Raw genomic sequence first — 17,143 nt, forward strand, 5'->3', positions numbered from 1 at the left:
TCTGTGCAGTGAACACTTTGAGCACCTCAGCGCCACCCACGTCCCGCCTCTTTGCCCATTTTCGATTATCCGGGAGTGACGCGCGGTGACGCGCTGCCAAGATGGCGACGACCGGCTCCGCCCACTTTGGGCTTCAAAAAAGCTCTTCAGAATTCAACGGGTGACGTCACAGACACTACGTCCATGTTTTTATACAGTCTATGGTAGGCACGCTGCCCACAAGGCTATTGGCACCGACATCACTGTCTAGTATTTGACGTCAAATTGAAATCAAGGTGAAAGCACCTCATGTAAAGGATACAGTTATGTTACAATGGCCAAGTCTCTTTTCAAATGTAATACGAGTAGGCCTATTTAAATGTCTTTCTATGGAAGTATTATTTTATGTACCATATCACAACAGACAAATAATATTGCCTCTTCATTTTAACTGGACCGCAATATATGCAGTCATGTCTGACAACTTGACAAATGTTTTCTGTATTTAGGATATATAAATATGAAGGTATTATTTATCTGTAATTAGACTTTGTTTAGCCTTTATTAAACTTTATGAAACTATGATGAATGTTATGCATAGTTAATCTATTGAACCGTTTACAAAATCATTTGTTGTCTTGTGCCTCCCTCTGGTGGACAACATTAGTATTACGGCCTTCCTTCCTCTCATTTCCATTGATAAAAATGGACATCAGAAAGTCATGAAGGTTGGCATGTTTACTGGTTGGCATGAGTACACTTGAAGGCAGCAATATGTAGGCTACTGCAACAAAAACAGGCAACTTTTCATTTTAACTGGACAGCAATTAAAGTCATGCAACTTTAGAAGAAGAAGAAGAAGAGGAAGGGGAAGAGGAAGAGGAAGAAGAAGAAGAAGAGGAGGAGGAAGTAGAAGAAGAAGAGGAGGAAGAAGAAGAAGAAGGGGAAGAAGAAGAAATAAACCCTTTTTATTAGCAAGGTAAAAAGATCAGCAAAAGACATTAACTTCTAAGCAAATAACACAAGACACTTCTCTATATAGCTAAAAACAAGGTTGACTGAAAGGTTCTAAACATTGAGGAGGACAAATCCTGCCCAAAAAATAGAAATGAATCCAAGATTCTTGCACTGCTCTGCTGCACTCCATTGCACTGTTTGCTGTTAGGAAAGCAAAAAGGTTTAAAAGTTGCATTTTTGGTCTGGTCTGGCTCAGCAATCTAGTGACATTTGTCAATATTAAAAAGATTAAGATGGCTAATCAAGTCATAGCAGGTGGGGTTTACTGTTCACAGAAGCAGAGTTCTCTAGAGCATGAATTCCAGTGCAAAGCATCAGGTTTAACATTGAAAGAGAGCGAGGTAAAAAGACTGAAGTAAAAACTTTAAATTTTTGACAGTTGTTTTAAAATATAAATGTTAAACGGCTGACAGTAATATCCTCATGAGGAACATTTTTCCTCAAATTTTGCCGTTTTGAATTGAAAATATGGTACCACTCACATGATTCATGTATTTTCAAACTGTATGTGATTTTGTGTTTTCAACAAATTGGGCATACAAAAAAAGAGTGAATTTGCAAATAGTTTTAAATGATTAGGCTACTTCTCAATATACAATTGGACATAGAATTTTAATGATTCTTTAATGATGATGCACACACACTGAAAAAAATTTAACGTAAAAATACCTTATTCACAATTTAATTACCACACACAAAAAAAGGGGCAATCTACAAATCACAATTTATTAATCACAAAAAAGGCAGGGTCTTTTCTCACAATATATTACCCATATTTCTTCCAAACATATAAAAATGGTAGAAATAACAAAAATCCAACAGGCTGAAAATGTATGTTTGGCTATTATACCACTATTATGTAACATGACATTGATAAATGTGACTTTCTAACTGATGTTTGTGACCTTACTAGATCTTACAGAATTCCAGCTCTGATGCTCATCTGTTGTGGTCAACTGAAAAAAAAATGTCTCACAAACATAAATATCCTAAACAATATCTACTTGCAAAAACTTTACCAATGAAGCCTCAGTCTGATGCTTATCACAGTTTGTAATTAGCATTTGTTCTATGCAGAAAGAAACATACAGACAAGCAGCACAATCACACCAGTCAGCACTAGGTAATCGGATACATACAGTACATGTATATCTTTTTTGTTTGTTTTTTTCCCTCCTCTGTTCTTGGTAATAACAAATATTGTATCAAAATACATCCATTATGTAAAATGCCATTTATAAACTGTGAAAAAGTGAAAAAGAATTTCAAACAAAATAGTACTAGTCCAAAATTTACAAGTGTATAAAACCAAACAGACAAAAGCAACCGAATCCATCAGACGGAGGTCTCGGACTGTAGTTGTAGTACAAACTTGTGAGATTTGGGGTGGACGTACTCCTCACTGAGTTTGAGGTGAGGGATAGCTTTGCTGGTGACCACTAAGCTGAAGTCAGATGATTTGAGCTGGAATTCAGAGCCATGACGGAGGGGACTGGTGACCGATGCTTCGCTGACCAGCATCCACTGCCGGGTCCTCCAGCACTCTCTCGTATACTGCAGTGTGGGCCCAGCCATCAGATAGCTCTCCAGAAATGCCTAGCAGGGAACAACAGCACCCATATCTGTTCACTGATGTCTGTTAGTATCCTACAGTAAGTTGATTTGATTAGAAGTTGTGTGTAACATTTGGGACTGGGACATTTTTTTTTTTTGTTGAATTTTTTTATTTGAGCTCAATAATGACACTACTGTGTTTTTAGACCTGCTTTACAGCAGAATCTAAATTGTCTCAATAATTGATTCTTTTCCTGTTTATCACTGTGAAGCTGCTTTGACACAATCTCCATTATATAAAGCATTATAGAAATAAAGATGAATAAATACTTTCTAGTAGGTACTGTATTTGTTTTGAAACTTTGTGACTGTTTAAAAAGTATGTATATCAGTAGTATGAATGAAATTCGTTGTTGCTTCACTGCCATTCACAAATCCTCTCTTGTGGCCTCATGGGATGGTAAATTATCCATTGAATGCACATTCTCCAATCTCTAAAGTAGTAGGTCATCAGGTTACTTTTCACCTACTGTTTTACAAATACTACGAATTTGGACATACTAATCTTTTCAAGTACTGTTTTTCACCTACTATTTAGTTTGGATGTAGGCATATTCAGATGTAGCAAGAGAGATTGATAGTAATGTGTAGTGCAGATAGATCAGTTGATATGAGAAACAAAAGACCAATCACAGTTCCGCATGCAAACATATGCTTAAAAATGTGCATTTTCAGTATGGGTGTGTATCATTTCCTTTCAAATAGCTAATTGTCGTCAATTTATATTTACAACCTTCTTCACTCATGAATTGAAAACCCTATTATAAAAACCCATAGGAAAATCTTGAGGGGACCCATGGTGAATTAGACTTCTGGGTTTTGATGTTCATGGCTGCAGCACTGTATAACGTCATCACTGACTGTTCGATTTTGTAAGCTTAAAGTTCTATCAGGGCGCACACACACACACACACACACACACTGAATACGATTGTCAATTCTCTTCTGAGTGCATCAATTTTAACTTGTTGCAGTTGATGTTTTAAACATTTACTGGAGAAATTGTGGAAAGTGGAAATCAATTCAATTTCCATTGAGTGTATACACACAAATAGGAAATATGATGAATAAAATAAATACTATGTATTTAAATATGTAAAAATATTATTCAGAAACTGTATGTTAATTAACAAGGAGAGTAAATCAAAATAATTTAATTGTTCTTTAATTGTAAGTTCCTGACAAATATAGTAGTGAATTTTAAAGTTAAAATGGGTGTCATGCTGAAAATAAACAGTCAGCAGCTTAGTTATATGCATACAGCTGCTCTCATAAAATATAATTCAATTTAATTTCAAATGTTATTCCTCATATATGTCACTCATAAATACATGAAATGGGTAAGAAACAGGTAAGATTTCTGCAAAATCATTGCATATTTATTATATACTACTATACTAACTATATTCATCGATTTGATTTAAATAATGATATTAAACGCATTATTCAAATTGCTTAGAATCAGTGTAAATCATTATTCACATGCTTAAACTATTGCTAGCAATATTTGATTAGTTATGAGTATGGGATTGAAACCAATAGGATTTATTGATGCTAAATATATAAACCTGGTTATTATGTATTTAAAACTAATTCAGTTTATTAGTACTAGTACAGAAATCTGTTTTTACCCGTTTCATTTATGTATGACTGACAAATATGCATCGTATGTAGTTTATTAGTTTATATTAAAACTCTACTGTAATCCAAATGGATGTAAATTGTATATACAATTGGAATATTTAACTTTAAACCTAAATATTTTTTGAGTGTCACTCCTGTTATGGGAACTTGAATCATATATATTTGAGGACATTTTTGATAGTGTCAATTAGGAGATGTTTAGATTCATGCCACACAGTGTCTCACCTTTGGAGTCATGTTGTTTGTAATGCAGAATGCCAGATGGGCCTGAATACTGTCCATGCTGTGGCAGTGCTGCTGACGGGTGGTGCGCAGGTATTTCTGCAGTGCTTGAGCCATGGAGGGGAAGATGGCCTGCGCTGCCTCACGTGGATCCATCTCATCTCCTGGCAGCTTCTTTTTCTCCTCCTCCTGCAGCCGTCTAACGTGTGTGAACGCCTCCTCTACTGCCACCACCAGCCTAGAAGGAGAAAAGTTGCATATTAAGCTGCAGCAGTTTTCATTGAAACCACAACTCTATTCTTTCATTTAATTGCATGCTCTGTATCACATACTTCTTGTTTCACAAACTCTGTCCCTCTATAGTTTCTCTTACCGTGCTCTGCGTTTTCGGACTCTTCTATCATGCTCTGCTTCCTCGTAGTACAGCTCATTGTGGCTGGTGTCTCTCTGTCGGGCGGCAGCTGCTATTTTAGCCCGAGATTGAGAGGTTGCAGTATCGCTACCAGCACCTGGAAAGAGAAAGATTAGCATTATGGGACAGAACAGATGCAAATTGTTCTATATTACAAAAAAGACAGATACCTTTGCAGATCATCATGTAAATGTGTAATTCAACAGCAGTCATTATTATGACGATTAATAAGTAATATAATTAACTTCTTTATTTTTTTACATTCACTGTCATTTTATTGTCCGTTTATTACCTCTCATACAGGTCATATACACTACCGTTCATGAGTTTGGGTTCTGTAAGATGTTTTTTCTTTGAAAGAAAATAATACTTTTATTCAGCAAGGATGTATTTAAAAGATCAAAGGTGACCGTGAAGACATTCATGTTACAGAAGATTAATATTGCGAATAAATGCTGTTCTTCTGAACTTTCTATGCATTAAAGAATCCCCCCAACAATTATCATGTAACAAAAGTATTAAGCAGCAACTGTTTTCAACATTTGTAATAGTAAGGAAATGCTTAAGCACCAAATCAGTATTTTAGAATGATTTCTGAAGGATCATGTGATTTTTATGTTTGGAGTAATAGCTGCTGAAAATTCAGCTTTGCCATCACAGGAATAACTTACATTTTAAAATATATTCAAATGAAAAGCAGTTATTATAAATTGTAATAATATTTCACATTACCGTATTTTTGATCAAATGAATGCAGCCTTGGTGAGCATTAGAGACTTCTTTTAAAAATCATTTAAAAAATCTTACCAAACCCCAAACTTTTGAACAGTATGTTATATCTACTGCAAAAAAGATCACTGGCAGCCAAGCACATCTTCATGTGGAATTGGGCTATGAAGATCACACGTAATGCATATTAGCTCTGTGTGCATAGTAATGTGGTGAACAGAATTATTTATGCATATTTATCCATAATCAGGTCACAGTTATAATTAATAATGCATGTCAAGGGCAGCATGACTTTCCTTGGTAGCAGGGCAGCTTTGTGATCTCTTCTATAGCTCACTGAATCACCTCCTGAAATCACATACAGTATACTAAAAATGGACCAGCGAATCTTGAAACCACCCTTTCCTCACTTGTTATGTGTAACATTACAAATACAAACAAATGTACACATATACACATAAAAATAAGGAAAAGAATTAAGAGAAACAAGATACTAAACTAATTTAACACACAGACAAAAAACATGTAGTTGAGCATAGACTACTTCAGAGCGCTTTGAAACCTGGAAATTTTTTTTTGGGAGGGGGGGATTTTCTTCCTAGTGATGCATTATTAATACTCTGACAATCCGTGCAAAGCACAAAGAGCTACATTCTGCTGATTTTCATATACATGCACACTCACACTCAAACACACACATTCCTGGCCTGGTTCAATAGCCACAGGCATGAAGGAAGTTTTGAGTGCTTAAGGGGTTAACTTGATCCCACGTATGCATCTCTGCATCATGGTGTATGTGCATTTCACATCATAAATGTCAAACAAAGAGAGAGGAAGAGAGGGAGAGAGACTGGGTGTTTTTGATATCTGGGGTGAGGAAGAATTATTGACTTTTGTGACAGATTTTTATAGCAGTGAGTGCAAAGATGAGTACCTTCTTCATAGTAGTCAAGACATGTAGAAGGATTTCTTGATGCAAATCGATTTTTTTTGGATGAGTCTGTGACCTCGTGCACTGTGTACAATGACTGCATGCAAGCAAATAACCAAGACATGTGGAGCACTTGACAATTCAGTGTCTCTGTGAAAGGATTTCTGAATGTATTATACCGTATGCACTTACAATCGAAAAGATAGCTTTTCAGTTTCGCTTTAAACTCTGCAGAAAGAAACGTTACAGAAGATTCGTTAGATGTTGGTGGTAACTGATTGACACGGTTGCTGCATTAAAAGTGTGCATGAGTGTTTGTTTTAGTACGTCTACACACATTTAATAAATTCAGGACAATATTACTTTACAGCTTAGGAGACTTGATGTTTTAAGTTGATTTAACCAACTGTAGAATTTTATCCTCATCCCAAGTATCAACTTTCTCAACTTGTCTCAAATGTTTCTACTGAAATTCCTCACGAGGGATACAATTAGAAACAAATAAAACAATTGGTTATATATAGTGGAAAAAAGCACGGGGTTGGTCAAATACAAAACAAAGAATTTACTTGAAATATATAAATAAAAACCAGATATAATGCTCTATACTGTATGTAAATTGTTATACATATTAATATACAAAGGTTAAAGCAATAGTTCCCCCAAAAAAAATTTTTTTGAAAAAAAAAAACAACTCAGGCCACCCAAGATGTAGATGAGTTTGTTTCTTTATTAAAACAGATTTGGAGAAATGTAGCATTTCATCACTTGCTCACCAGTGGATACATTACAGTAAATGGGTGCCGTCAGAATGAGCGTGTCTACACAGCTGATAAAATATCACAACAATCCATGACTCCAGTCGATCAATCAACATCTTTTGAAGCAAAAAGCTGCATGTTTGTAATAAACAAATCTGTCATTAAGATGTTTTTAACTTCAAACTATTCCAACTGGCTAAAATACAACTCCTCTATCCATACTGCTTTCTCTAGTGAAAAAGTCACCTCGTCTAAATCAGGAGAGAAATATGCACAGATGAAGCACCGTTTACAAGTGAAAACACTCTAAAACAGTTCTAAACAAATATGTCTATTGATTTTGTGAGAGGACAACAGTGTGTGGAGGTTTTACTGGAGGAAGCATCATTATGAATTAAACACGATTTTGGCCAGAATCAACTGTTTAAAGTTAAAACGCCTTGATGATTTTTTTTTTTTTTTTAACAAACACAAAGCTTTTCACTTCACAAGATGTTAACTGATGGACTGAAGTCAAGTGGATTACTTGTAGAATATTGTGATGTTTTTATCAGCTGTTTGGATATTCTGACGGCACCCATTCATTACAGAGGATCCATTGGTAAGCAAGTGATGTAATGCTTAATTTGGTCAAAATCTGTTCTGATAAAGAAACAAATTCATGTATATCTTAGATGCCTTAAGGGTGAGTAGATTTCTGGCAAATTTTCGTTTTTGCATGAATTTTGGTATTCCTTTAACAGCAGTGAGTAAACCCAACAATGAATGTATTGCGATTCAATGCATGCTTTAAAATGACATTTTAAATGAAATGCATTAAAACCTCATGTCAAGTTGTACTGAGGTTTACCAATTATAAGTGTTTACATTTAACATAGATAGCATTTCTCAGATGATCTGATGTTGGAAGAACATGCTGAGAAAGATTCATGTTGAAATCTCTGACATTTGATTGGCAGTTTGTGACACTGATCTTTTCTAAAACTCTAGAAGAGACATGTTGCATTACTTTTTCTCAGGACATCTGTGAAGCAGGAGACGTAGGCTCTCATTTCTGTCTAGGAGAAACATTTGATATACAGTATTAAAGACATCTCAATTTTGATGCCTTTCCTATTTAGGGATTCCAAAATGACTTCAGAATGTCTTTGTCAAGAGAACAATAAGAGTCAGGTCAGAAAACAGACAGTGATTTTACACAGATTAAACTCACCATCTACATTATAGACTTTTAGCCCAGCCAGATGTTTAGCTGCCCTGGACTTTGCAGCCGTCATTAGGGCAGGGTTGTGAACTGAGAAATCCTTATAATAGTGTTCAAGAATTACCAGGGCTGCCCGCTGAATGCTACAGAGAGAGAGAGAGAGACAGACCGATCAACATTATAAAAAAAAAACTTACTCTATTAAAACACAGGAACACACAATCCCATCATGTATTTCATTAAACAGAGTCATTGGATGTCAGATAATAATAGATTTCATTCTGCTTTGTGTGTGTGTGCGCACACTGTCACTTGATTCTGCAGCAATACTGGATCAAAAATCTTCAGCCAATGAAACAATGAGAGCAAGAACAAAGGAAAGCGATGGGCAGGAGAGAGGAAGGGAGAGGGGAAGTAACGCAGGGCAAAGTAGGGAGTGTCTGAAATGGAGTGATTAATGGACCTTTTTCCCTTGGCCCAACCTCAACTCATTATTAATGCATTAAACAGTGCACACACACACACACACACACAAAACATCAAATCAAATCAAAAAACATTTTCACTGTAGTGTATATGCTTCTTTATTCGCTAAAAGGTTCCTGGTTCCTTACTGGTTTCTAGATTCTTGAACACATCAATAAATAAATGGTTTTCTACAGAACTAGACCATTAAAATGATTTTCTAATGTAAAACATTTTGGTTCTGTACAACTTTTTAGTATTAGTTGGAACCTTTAATTTGAAGTGTGACTAGTGATTTCCTCTTTCTTTTTACTTTTTACTAAAGAGCGTGCAACAGACCGTTAAACAGCATATTATAGTCATTTTAATCAAAGTTTGGTCATTGTTTTCAGCTGGCACCTGAGCTGTCCCAGGTTATAGTGGTGAGTCTCTCCATCAGTGGAGCGCACGACACAGAGAGAAAAGCAGGGCTGCAGATGTCGGGTCTCCAGCAGAACCACTGCCAGGTAATGGATGAACAGCAGAGCATCCACCAGTGATACTGCAAACTGCACTATGCCTTGGTAGTTCTCATCCTGTCAAGCACATGTAGTAAAGCAGTAAGCCAAGGGAATCAAAATGACCTCTACTAAATTTAGTGATGTTCTTCAAAGAAAAGACATCCTGTTTTATCTTTATTTTCAGTGTTATAAAATAATTTAATAATGTTTTAAATTATTACTTTTCAACAAGGACCTTTTAAATTGATCAAAAGTGGCATTAAAGACACATGTTACAAAAGATTTCTATTTGAAATAAAAGCTGTTAATTTGAACTTTCTCTTCATCAAAGAATCCTGGAAAAAATGTATAATGATTTTTAACATTGATAATAAGAAGAAATGTTTCTTGAGCACCAAATCAGCACATCAGAATGATTTCTGAAGGACCGTGTGACACTGAAGACTGGAATAGTGGCTGCTGAAAACCCAGCTTTTACCATCACATGCAGGAATAAATTACATTTTAAAATATATTAAAATAGAAAACAATCATTTAAGTTAAATAAAGTCCTTAGTCTAATTGGAGGTTATACTATAAGTGAAGTGTGTAATTTCAGTGCCAGTAGCATCACAAAAATAATGATCCACGTTCAAAGGTGTGCATATCTGTATTTATTTCAATATGGATTTGAACATGGCTCATCAACAGCTGAAACTATCCGTTTTATAAAAACTGAATTCACACAATCACATTTCCACAAATCTCAACATGTTTCTCTTGACTCTTCATGGTCACTACACACATTTGCCCATACCTGCGAGTCCAAGATGCGCACTCCAAAGAACAGCCAATAGGAGAGCAGCAGGAGGAGCGTGAGCAACCCCAGCAGGGCGCGGAACACTGCTATCCGGGGCAGGGAGGCTCGCGCCGGTCGCACAAACAGCGCCCAACCAGCCAGCAGCAGAATGAGGAGCTTGAACGCCAGCGAGAGAAACAGGCCCTCACAGGCAGTACCACAAGCCTGCAGGCGCTCTGGCCACATCAGCTGGGGCAGCACCAGGAAGGACAGGGGGGTGATCAGAACCAGCAGGCCTAGGAGGAGGATGAGGGCCAAAGGAAGGAAGCGTACACAGTTCAATTTCTCTACTGGACCTTCTGTCTCCTTCCCGAAGCCAGCCAAATCCTCTTGAGACAAGCTGTGGTCTGATGTTCCAGTGACCGCTGTGGTGGTTTCGCCCCAGTTGTCATCCTGTCAAGAGGTGGGAAGGGATCAGAGATATATCATGCACATAAAAAATTCAACATACTCCTAAAAGCCCCGTTATCTCAGACGCCCAAACCCAGGACTCAGGATCGATAATACAGAAAAAGACACATTTACAGCTTTTGATTTGCCCACTTTTCCATCCCTGTTGGTGAGATGACAAATCTGCTTCACAGCTAATTCAGACAGACAGTACGGAAATACCCAGGTCTCCCTCCTCAGCATATATTAATGACAAATACCCAAAGCTCACATACATCTGCATATAAATGAACCTGAGAACTGAGAGACAGACTAACAACAAATGAGAACTTTCTAACAGCGTGAATGCCAGTAGAATGTGAAATGCAGCGCAGATTAGAATTCCATTATAGATTATTCTGCACTAAGGATGGTAATTCATCTGCAACTATTTATATATTTATTTATGGGCTTGTTTGTTTATTCATGCATCTATGTGTTTATGGGCCAAAGAAATAAGGAATAAGACAACTAACAAATACAATATAGGATATGCACAAGCTGTATGTAACTAAAGAAAAGGGATTATTAGTAGGTGTAAGAATAGTGACAAAAATTTAGAGTGAGTATATCGTCTGATGGTTTCAGCTCAAAAAACAAGGAAAAGAAAAGAATTTCCCTTTCTGTTACACAGTTTAGAGTTTGTGCCAACCCTTGTGCAAAAATAACTTTAGGGGTCATCATCAGAAGTGAGGAAATGGCAGATGGAAAAGGTTAAAGAAGCAAAGCGTGTTGTAAAAGTTGGTGGAAACACAAATACAGATGCACATTCACTTTTTTATTTAAAAAAAAGGAGCCCATCAGATGAAGTCACATAGCGGGTTTCATCCTTCAATAACAGTCTCACAGTTGCAAAGGTTCACACAGCAAGCCGGGCTGAACTGTGCTTTACAAACGTAAAGTTAGATTTGACTGAAATGATCACAATGGTTAGGTTTAGGGGTGTGGGGTAGGTGCGTATTATATGTACGCCAAAATGTGTATCATATGCACGCCAACAAAGTGCATAAAATGCATGCAAAAACTACATTTTATTTGCACACCAAACACGTGCATCTCGTATGCACGCCAAAGTCAGTTTCTGCGTATAAATAGCATGCAAAACACACACAAAAAAATTGTGATATTGATACGCATTTTCATGAGACCGGGCTCAAAGAGACAATGAAATGAGGGTCAATAAATGATAACAGACTTTTCATTTTTGGTTCAACTTACTCCTTAACCCAAGTACAACAATATTATATTTTACAAGTTTATTTGATTTTAATGCCGAATAATTCCACAAAGATTCTTTTTTTAAATCAGGCCTTTGTTAACTGAATAACTCTTATGAGCTGATTCTTTGTGACCAGAGGGCAGACTATTTTACAGCACTGCGGTGTTTGCATGTGTGTTAGTGTTTTGCTTGACTCGAGTACAGCTCATTTCCCTCTCACAGTCTGAGCTGTACCACAGAAAGAAAAGCAGGAAGCGAAGGAGTGGTAAACAAGTGTGAGAAACTCCTACATCTCTCTCTTCTCCACCCTCCATCCTTTTCCTCTAATTTTTTCCCAAAATAAACCTGCATAGATGTGTTTCTCAGGTTCACAACTCCAAATGAAAATGAACGTAGTGAATATGGACATTATTATAGAATTACAGACATAACTAATAGCACAATGATTTAAAATGATATTCCGTACTACCTGACAGCTTTCGACAGACTTTAACTTGATTCTGAATTAACTTGTATTGAACCCATGACATTCCTTGATTCCAACAGAGGTTGGCTTTGAAAAGGTAGAAGCTGCATTAGATTAGATAATATCTCATTATGACTCTGGGCTATTAACTTCCATGAGAAGCGAGATAAATCAAAGTCAAACAGTCATGAGCGAGTGAGTTGGGGGGAAGGGGAGGAACCAAAATAGACATCTGTCATTGGTGATGACGCTCTGATAGAGGCTAATAGAGTGCTGAAGTCTATGTTTTTGTTTTTTTGTGGGTTTATTGATAAATGCATGAAATAAGGTCTGTGATTAACACAAGCTAAAGACATTTTAATGTTTTATTGTATAAAATACCTCAGTAATACCACCTTGCGCTTTTTTAAAGCGTTTACTTGTCTTGAAAAAGACCAGTGGTTAACCAAGTGGTTAAATAGGACTACAGAGGTTTACAGCCTCATTGTGCTTACAATCACACTTTTGCAAACTATTCTAACTCAATCTCTTAGGGATAATTCTTATAAAAAAAAAAATTTAAGACTGAAAGATTTGTCAGAAGCTTAATGGTGGTGATGTTCAAATCATGCGACCGTGGTGTAGTTCGTATATAGCTTAAGCTTACATTTAGCTTTTTTTCTGGTAAAAGTTTAAAAATTAATAAATGTTGTGTTCATATGTGAACATTATCATGATGTGTAAGAATCATAAACATTTTCACATAATTATTTTTGCAATAATCCAAAAGCCAATGGAACAATCCTACTGTTTTTTATGCACATAAAAAATTCAACATACTCCTAAAAGCCCCGTTATCTCAGACGCCCAAACCCAGGACTCAGGATCGATAATACAGAAAAAGACACATTTACAGCTTTTGATTTGCCCACTTTTCCATCCCTGTTGGTGAGATGACAAATCTGCTTCACAGCTAATTCAGACAGACAGTACGGAAATACCCAGGTCTCCCTCCTCAGCATATATTAATGACAAATACCCAAAGCTCACATACATCTGCATATAAATGAACCTGAGAACTGAGAGACAGACTAACAACAAATGAGAACTTTCTAACAGCGTGAATGCCAGTAGAATGTGAAATGCAGCGCAGATTAGAATTCCATTATAGATTATTCTGCACTAAGGATGGTAATTCATCTGCAACTATTTATATATTTATTTATGGGCTTGTTTGTTTATTCATGCATCTATGTGTTTATGGGCCAAAGAAATAAGGAATAAGACAACTAACAAATACAATATAGGATATGCACAAGCTGTATGTAACTAAAGAAAAGGGATTATTAGTAGGTGTAAGAATAGTGACAAAAATTTAGAGTGAGTATATCGTCTGATGGTTTCAGCTCAAAAAACAAGGAAAAGAAAAGAATTTCCCTTTCTGTTACACAGTTTAGAGTTTGTGCCAACCCTTGTGCAAAAATAACTTTAGGGGTCATCATCAGAAGTGAGGAAATGGCAGATGGAAAAGGTTAAAGAAGCAAAGCGTGTTGTAAAAGTTGGTGGAAACACAAATACAGATGCACATTCACTTTTTTATTTAAAAAAAAGGAGCCCATCAGATGAAGTCACATAGCGGGTTTCATCCTTCAATAACAGTCTCACAGTTGCAAAGGTTCACACAGCAAGCCGGGCTGAACTGTGCTTTACAAACGTAAAGTTAGATTTGACTGAAATGATCACAATGGTTAGGTTTAGGGGTGTGGGGTAGGTGCGTATTATATGTACGCCAAAATGTGTATCATATGCACGCCAACAAAGTGCATAAAATGCATGCAAAAACTACATTTTATTTGCACACCAAACACGTGCATCTCGTATGCACGCCAAAGTCAGTTTCTGCGTATAAATAGCATGCAAAACACACACAAAAAAATTGTGATATTGATACGCATTTTCATGAGACCGGGCTCAAAGAGACAATGAAATGAGGGTCAATAAATGATAACAGACTTTTCATTTTTGGTTCAACTTACTCCTTAACCCAAGTACAACAATATTATATTTTACAAGTTTATTTGATTTTAATGCCGAATAATTCCACAAAGATTCTTTTTTTAAATCAGGCCTTTGTTAACTGAATAACTCTTATGAGCTGATTCTTTGTGACCAGAGGGCAGACTATTTTACAGCACTGCGGTGTTTGCATGTGTGTTAGTGTTTTGCTTGACTCGAGTACAGCTCATTTCCCTCTCACAGTCTGAGCTGTACCACAGAAAGAAAAGCAGGAAGCGAAGGAGTGGTAAACAAGTGTGAGAAACTCCTACATCTCTCTCTTCTCCACCCTCCATCCTTTTCCTCTAATTTTTTCCCAAAATAAACCTGCATAGATGTGTTTCTCAGGTTCACAACTCCAAATGAAAATGAACGTAGTGAATATGGACATTATTATAGAATTACAGACATAACTAATAGCACAATGATTTAAAATGATATTCCGTACTACCTGACAGCTTTCGACAGACTTTAACTTGATTCTGAATTAACTTGTATTGAACCCATGACATTCCTTGATTCCAACAGAGGTTGGCTTTGAAAAGGTAGAAGCTGCATTAGATTAGATAATATCTCATTATGACTCTGGGCTATTAACTTCCATGAGAAGCGAGATAAATCAAAGTCAAACAGTCATGAGCGAGTGAGTTGGGGGGAAGGGGAGGAACCAAAATAGACATCTGTCATTGGTGATGACGCTCTGATAGAGGCTAATAGAGTGCTGAAGTCTATGTTTTTGTTTTTTTGTGGGTTTATTGATAAATGCATGAAATAAGGTCTGTGATTAACACAAGCTAAAGACATTTTAATGTTTTATTGTATAAAATACCTCAGTAATACCACCTTGCGCTTTGTTAAAGCGTTTACTTGTCTTGAAAAAGACCAGTGGTTAACCAAGTGGTTAAATAGGACTACAGAGGTTACAGCCTCATTGTGCTTACAATCACACTTTTGCAAACTATTCTAACTCAATCTCTTAGGGATAATTCTTATAAAAAAAAAAATTTAAGACTGAAAGATTTGTCAGAAGCTTAATGGTGGTGATGTTCAAATCATGCGACCGTGGTGTAGTTCGTATATAGCTTAAGCTTACATTTAGCTTTTTTTCTGGTAAAAGTTTAAAAATTAATAAATGTTGTGTTCATATGTGAACATTATCATGATGTGTAAGAATCATAAACATTTTCACATAATTATTTTTGCAATAATCCAAAAGCCAATGGAACAATCCTACTGTTTTTTATTTTTGTTTTTTTTTTCTAACTTCAGGACTTACCTACAAAGATATGTCACCACTGCAGCACTCTATGGAGGTATTAGATTATCAGACAACATCATCATGTGCCTGAAAAATACTGTAATAGCTTTAAGACCAAACCAATGGTTGAAACAATGGATAAATCTATGTAGCCTTTGAAATTCATCCAATCAAATTACAAAGCCAGAGCTATCCGTTTTATAAATAAAAATGACTTTAGCAAGTAAGACACACTCAAACAAGGGCACAACAAGCAAACATAAATATAGACCCTTTAGCAAGTAAGTAATGACTTACATGCTTGCTATTCCAAGTCATTCTGTTCACTAACGTCTAAAGTTTCCTCACTGGAGAAAACATTCCAGAGGCCCAGGCTGAATGACAGGAAGACGAAAGAAGATCAGAGCCAACATGATGAGATTACTCATGGAAGAATAGACCTGACAGCCGTTCAAGGGCATGGCATTAACCTTTTAGCAGTGCCAGGGGCTTTCCTCGATTTACTATGATATTTTTACTAAATATACCAGTGTATATTTGCTCCTTTATATATGAGAGATCTGCCATTGTAATTCAAATTATCTATGCAAAGATGAAACCTGTTCAAAGAATATGAAATGTTGGCATTGGCATATGAAGATGGCAGATTCATGTTTTTTTTCCCCATATACACTACCGTTTAAAAGTTTGGGGTCAGTAATATTTAATTTAATGTTTTGAAAGAAGTCTCTTATGCTCATCAATTTGATCAATTATTTGATCAAAAATACATCAATATTGTGAAAAATATTCAAATTTTAAATAACTGTGTTCTATTTTAATATATCTTAAAATGTATTTAATTCATGTGAAGGCAAAGTTGAATTTTTAGCAGCCCTTACTCAAGTCTTCACTGTCACATGATTCTTCAGAAAACATTGTAATATGCTAATTTGCTGCTCAGTTATTATCAATTATTATTGATGCTCAGTTAATAATGCTTCTTAATATTGTCAATGTTTTTTTAAAGGTTTATGCTGCTTTTTGTGGAAACCATGATACATTTATTTTCAGGATTATTTGATAGATATAAAGTTATAATATAATGTAATGCACTAAAATCCTTAACTAGGTCTAATCAATCAGAATTCCTCAGAAGTCTTTTTGAGCAGAAATGTACAGTATTTAAACACACACACACACTTGCACAAATTAATGTAGACAGACATGAGGACCTATAAAAACTTTGTGTGCCTTTTGGCCCTGAGGGAGAGCCAAGTAGGTCAGAATAACAGACCCAGTAGGAAGTACAAAGCGGCATCCCTTCATACTGAGATGTATGTCACTCCTATTTTCCATATCTGTCTATACCACAAAACCCCCTCCTTAAACACACACACACACACACACACACACACACACACACACACACACACACACAC

At 36.2% G+C, this 17,143-nt stretch overlaps 1 protein-coding gene across 3 annotated transcripts in view; it reads right to left on the bottom strand.

The window, feature by feature from the left end:
* Positions 1 to 1,717: 1,717 nt before the first annotated feature.
* The window catches only part of LOC107731768 (vang-like protein 1), a 37,078-nt gene continuing 21,652 nt past the window's right edge, over positions 1,718 to 17,143 (bottom strand). For all 3 annotated transcript variants that reach the window (XM_016542941.1, XM_016542940.1, XM_016542942.1), the window contains exons 4-9: positions 10,275 to 10,709; positions 9,378 to 9,553; positions 8,523 to 8,656; positions 4,850 to 4,985; positions 4,480 to 4,714; positions 1,718 to 2,592 (exon numbers count right to left, since the gene is read on the bottom strand). In XM_016542941.1, the coding sequence (XP_016398427.1) occupies positions 2,332 to 2,592; positions 4,480 to 4,714; positions 4,850 to 4,985; positions 8,523 to 8,656; positions 9,378 to 9,553; positions 10,275 to 10,709 (1,377 nt within the window). In that variant the 3' untranslated portion in view covers positions 1,718 to 2,331. The remainder of the gene's footprint in view (positions 2,593 to 4,479; positions 4,715 to 4,849; positions 4,986 to 8,522; positions 8,657 to 9,377; positions 9,554 to 10,274; positions 10,710 to 17,143) is intronic.

This window comes from Sinocyclocheilus rhinocerous, unplaced genomic scaffold (assembly GCF_001515625.1).
Source record: "Sinocyclocheilus rhinocerous isolate Xijiao unplaced genomic scaffold, SAMN03320098_v1.1 scaffold2083, whole genome shotgun sequence".
NCBI classification, from domain to species: domain Eukaryota; kingdom Metazoa; phylum Chordata; class Actinopteri; order Cypriniformes; family Cyprinidae; genus Sinocyclocheilus; species Sinocyclocheilus rhinocerous.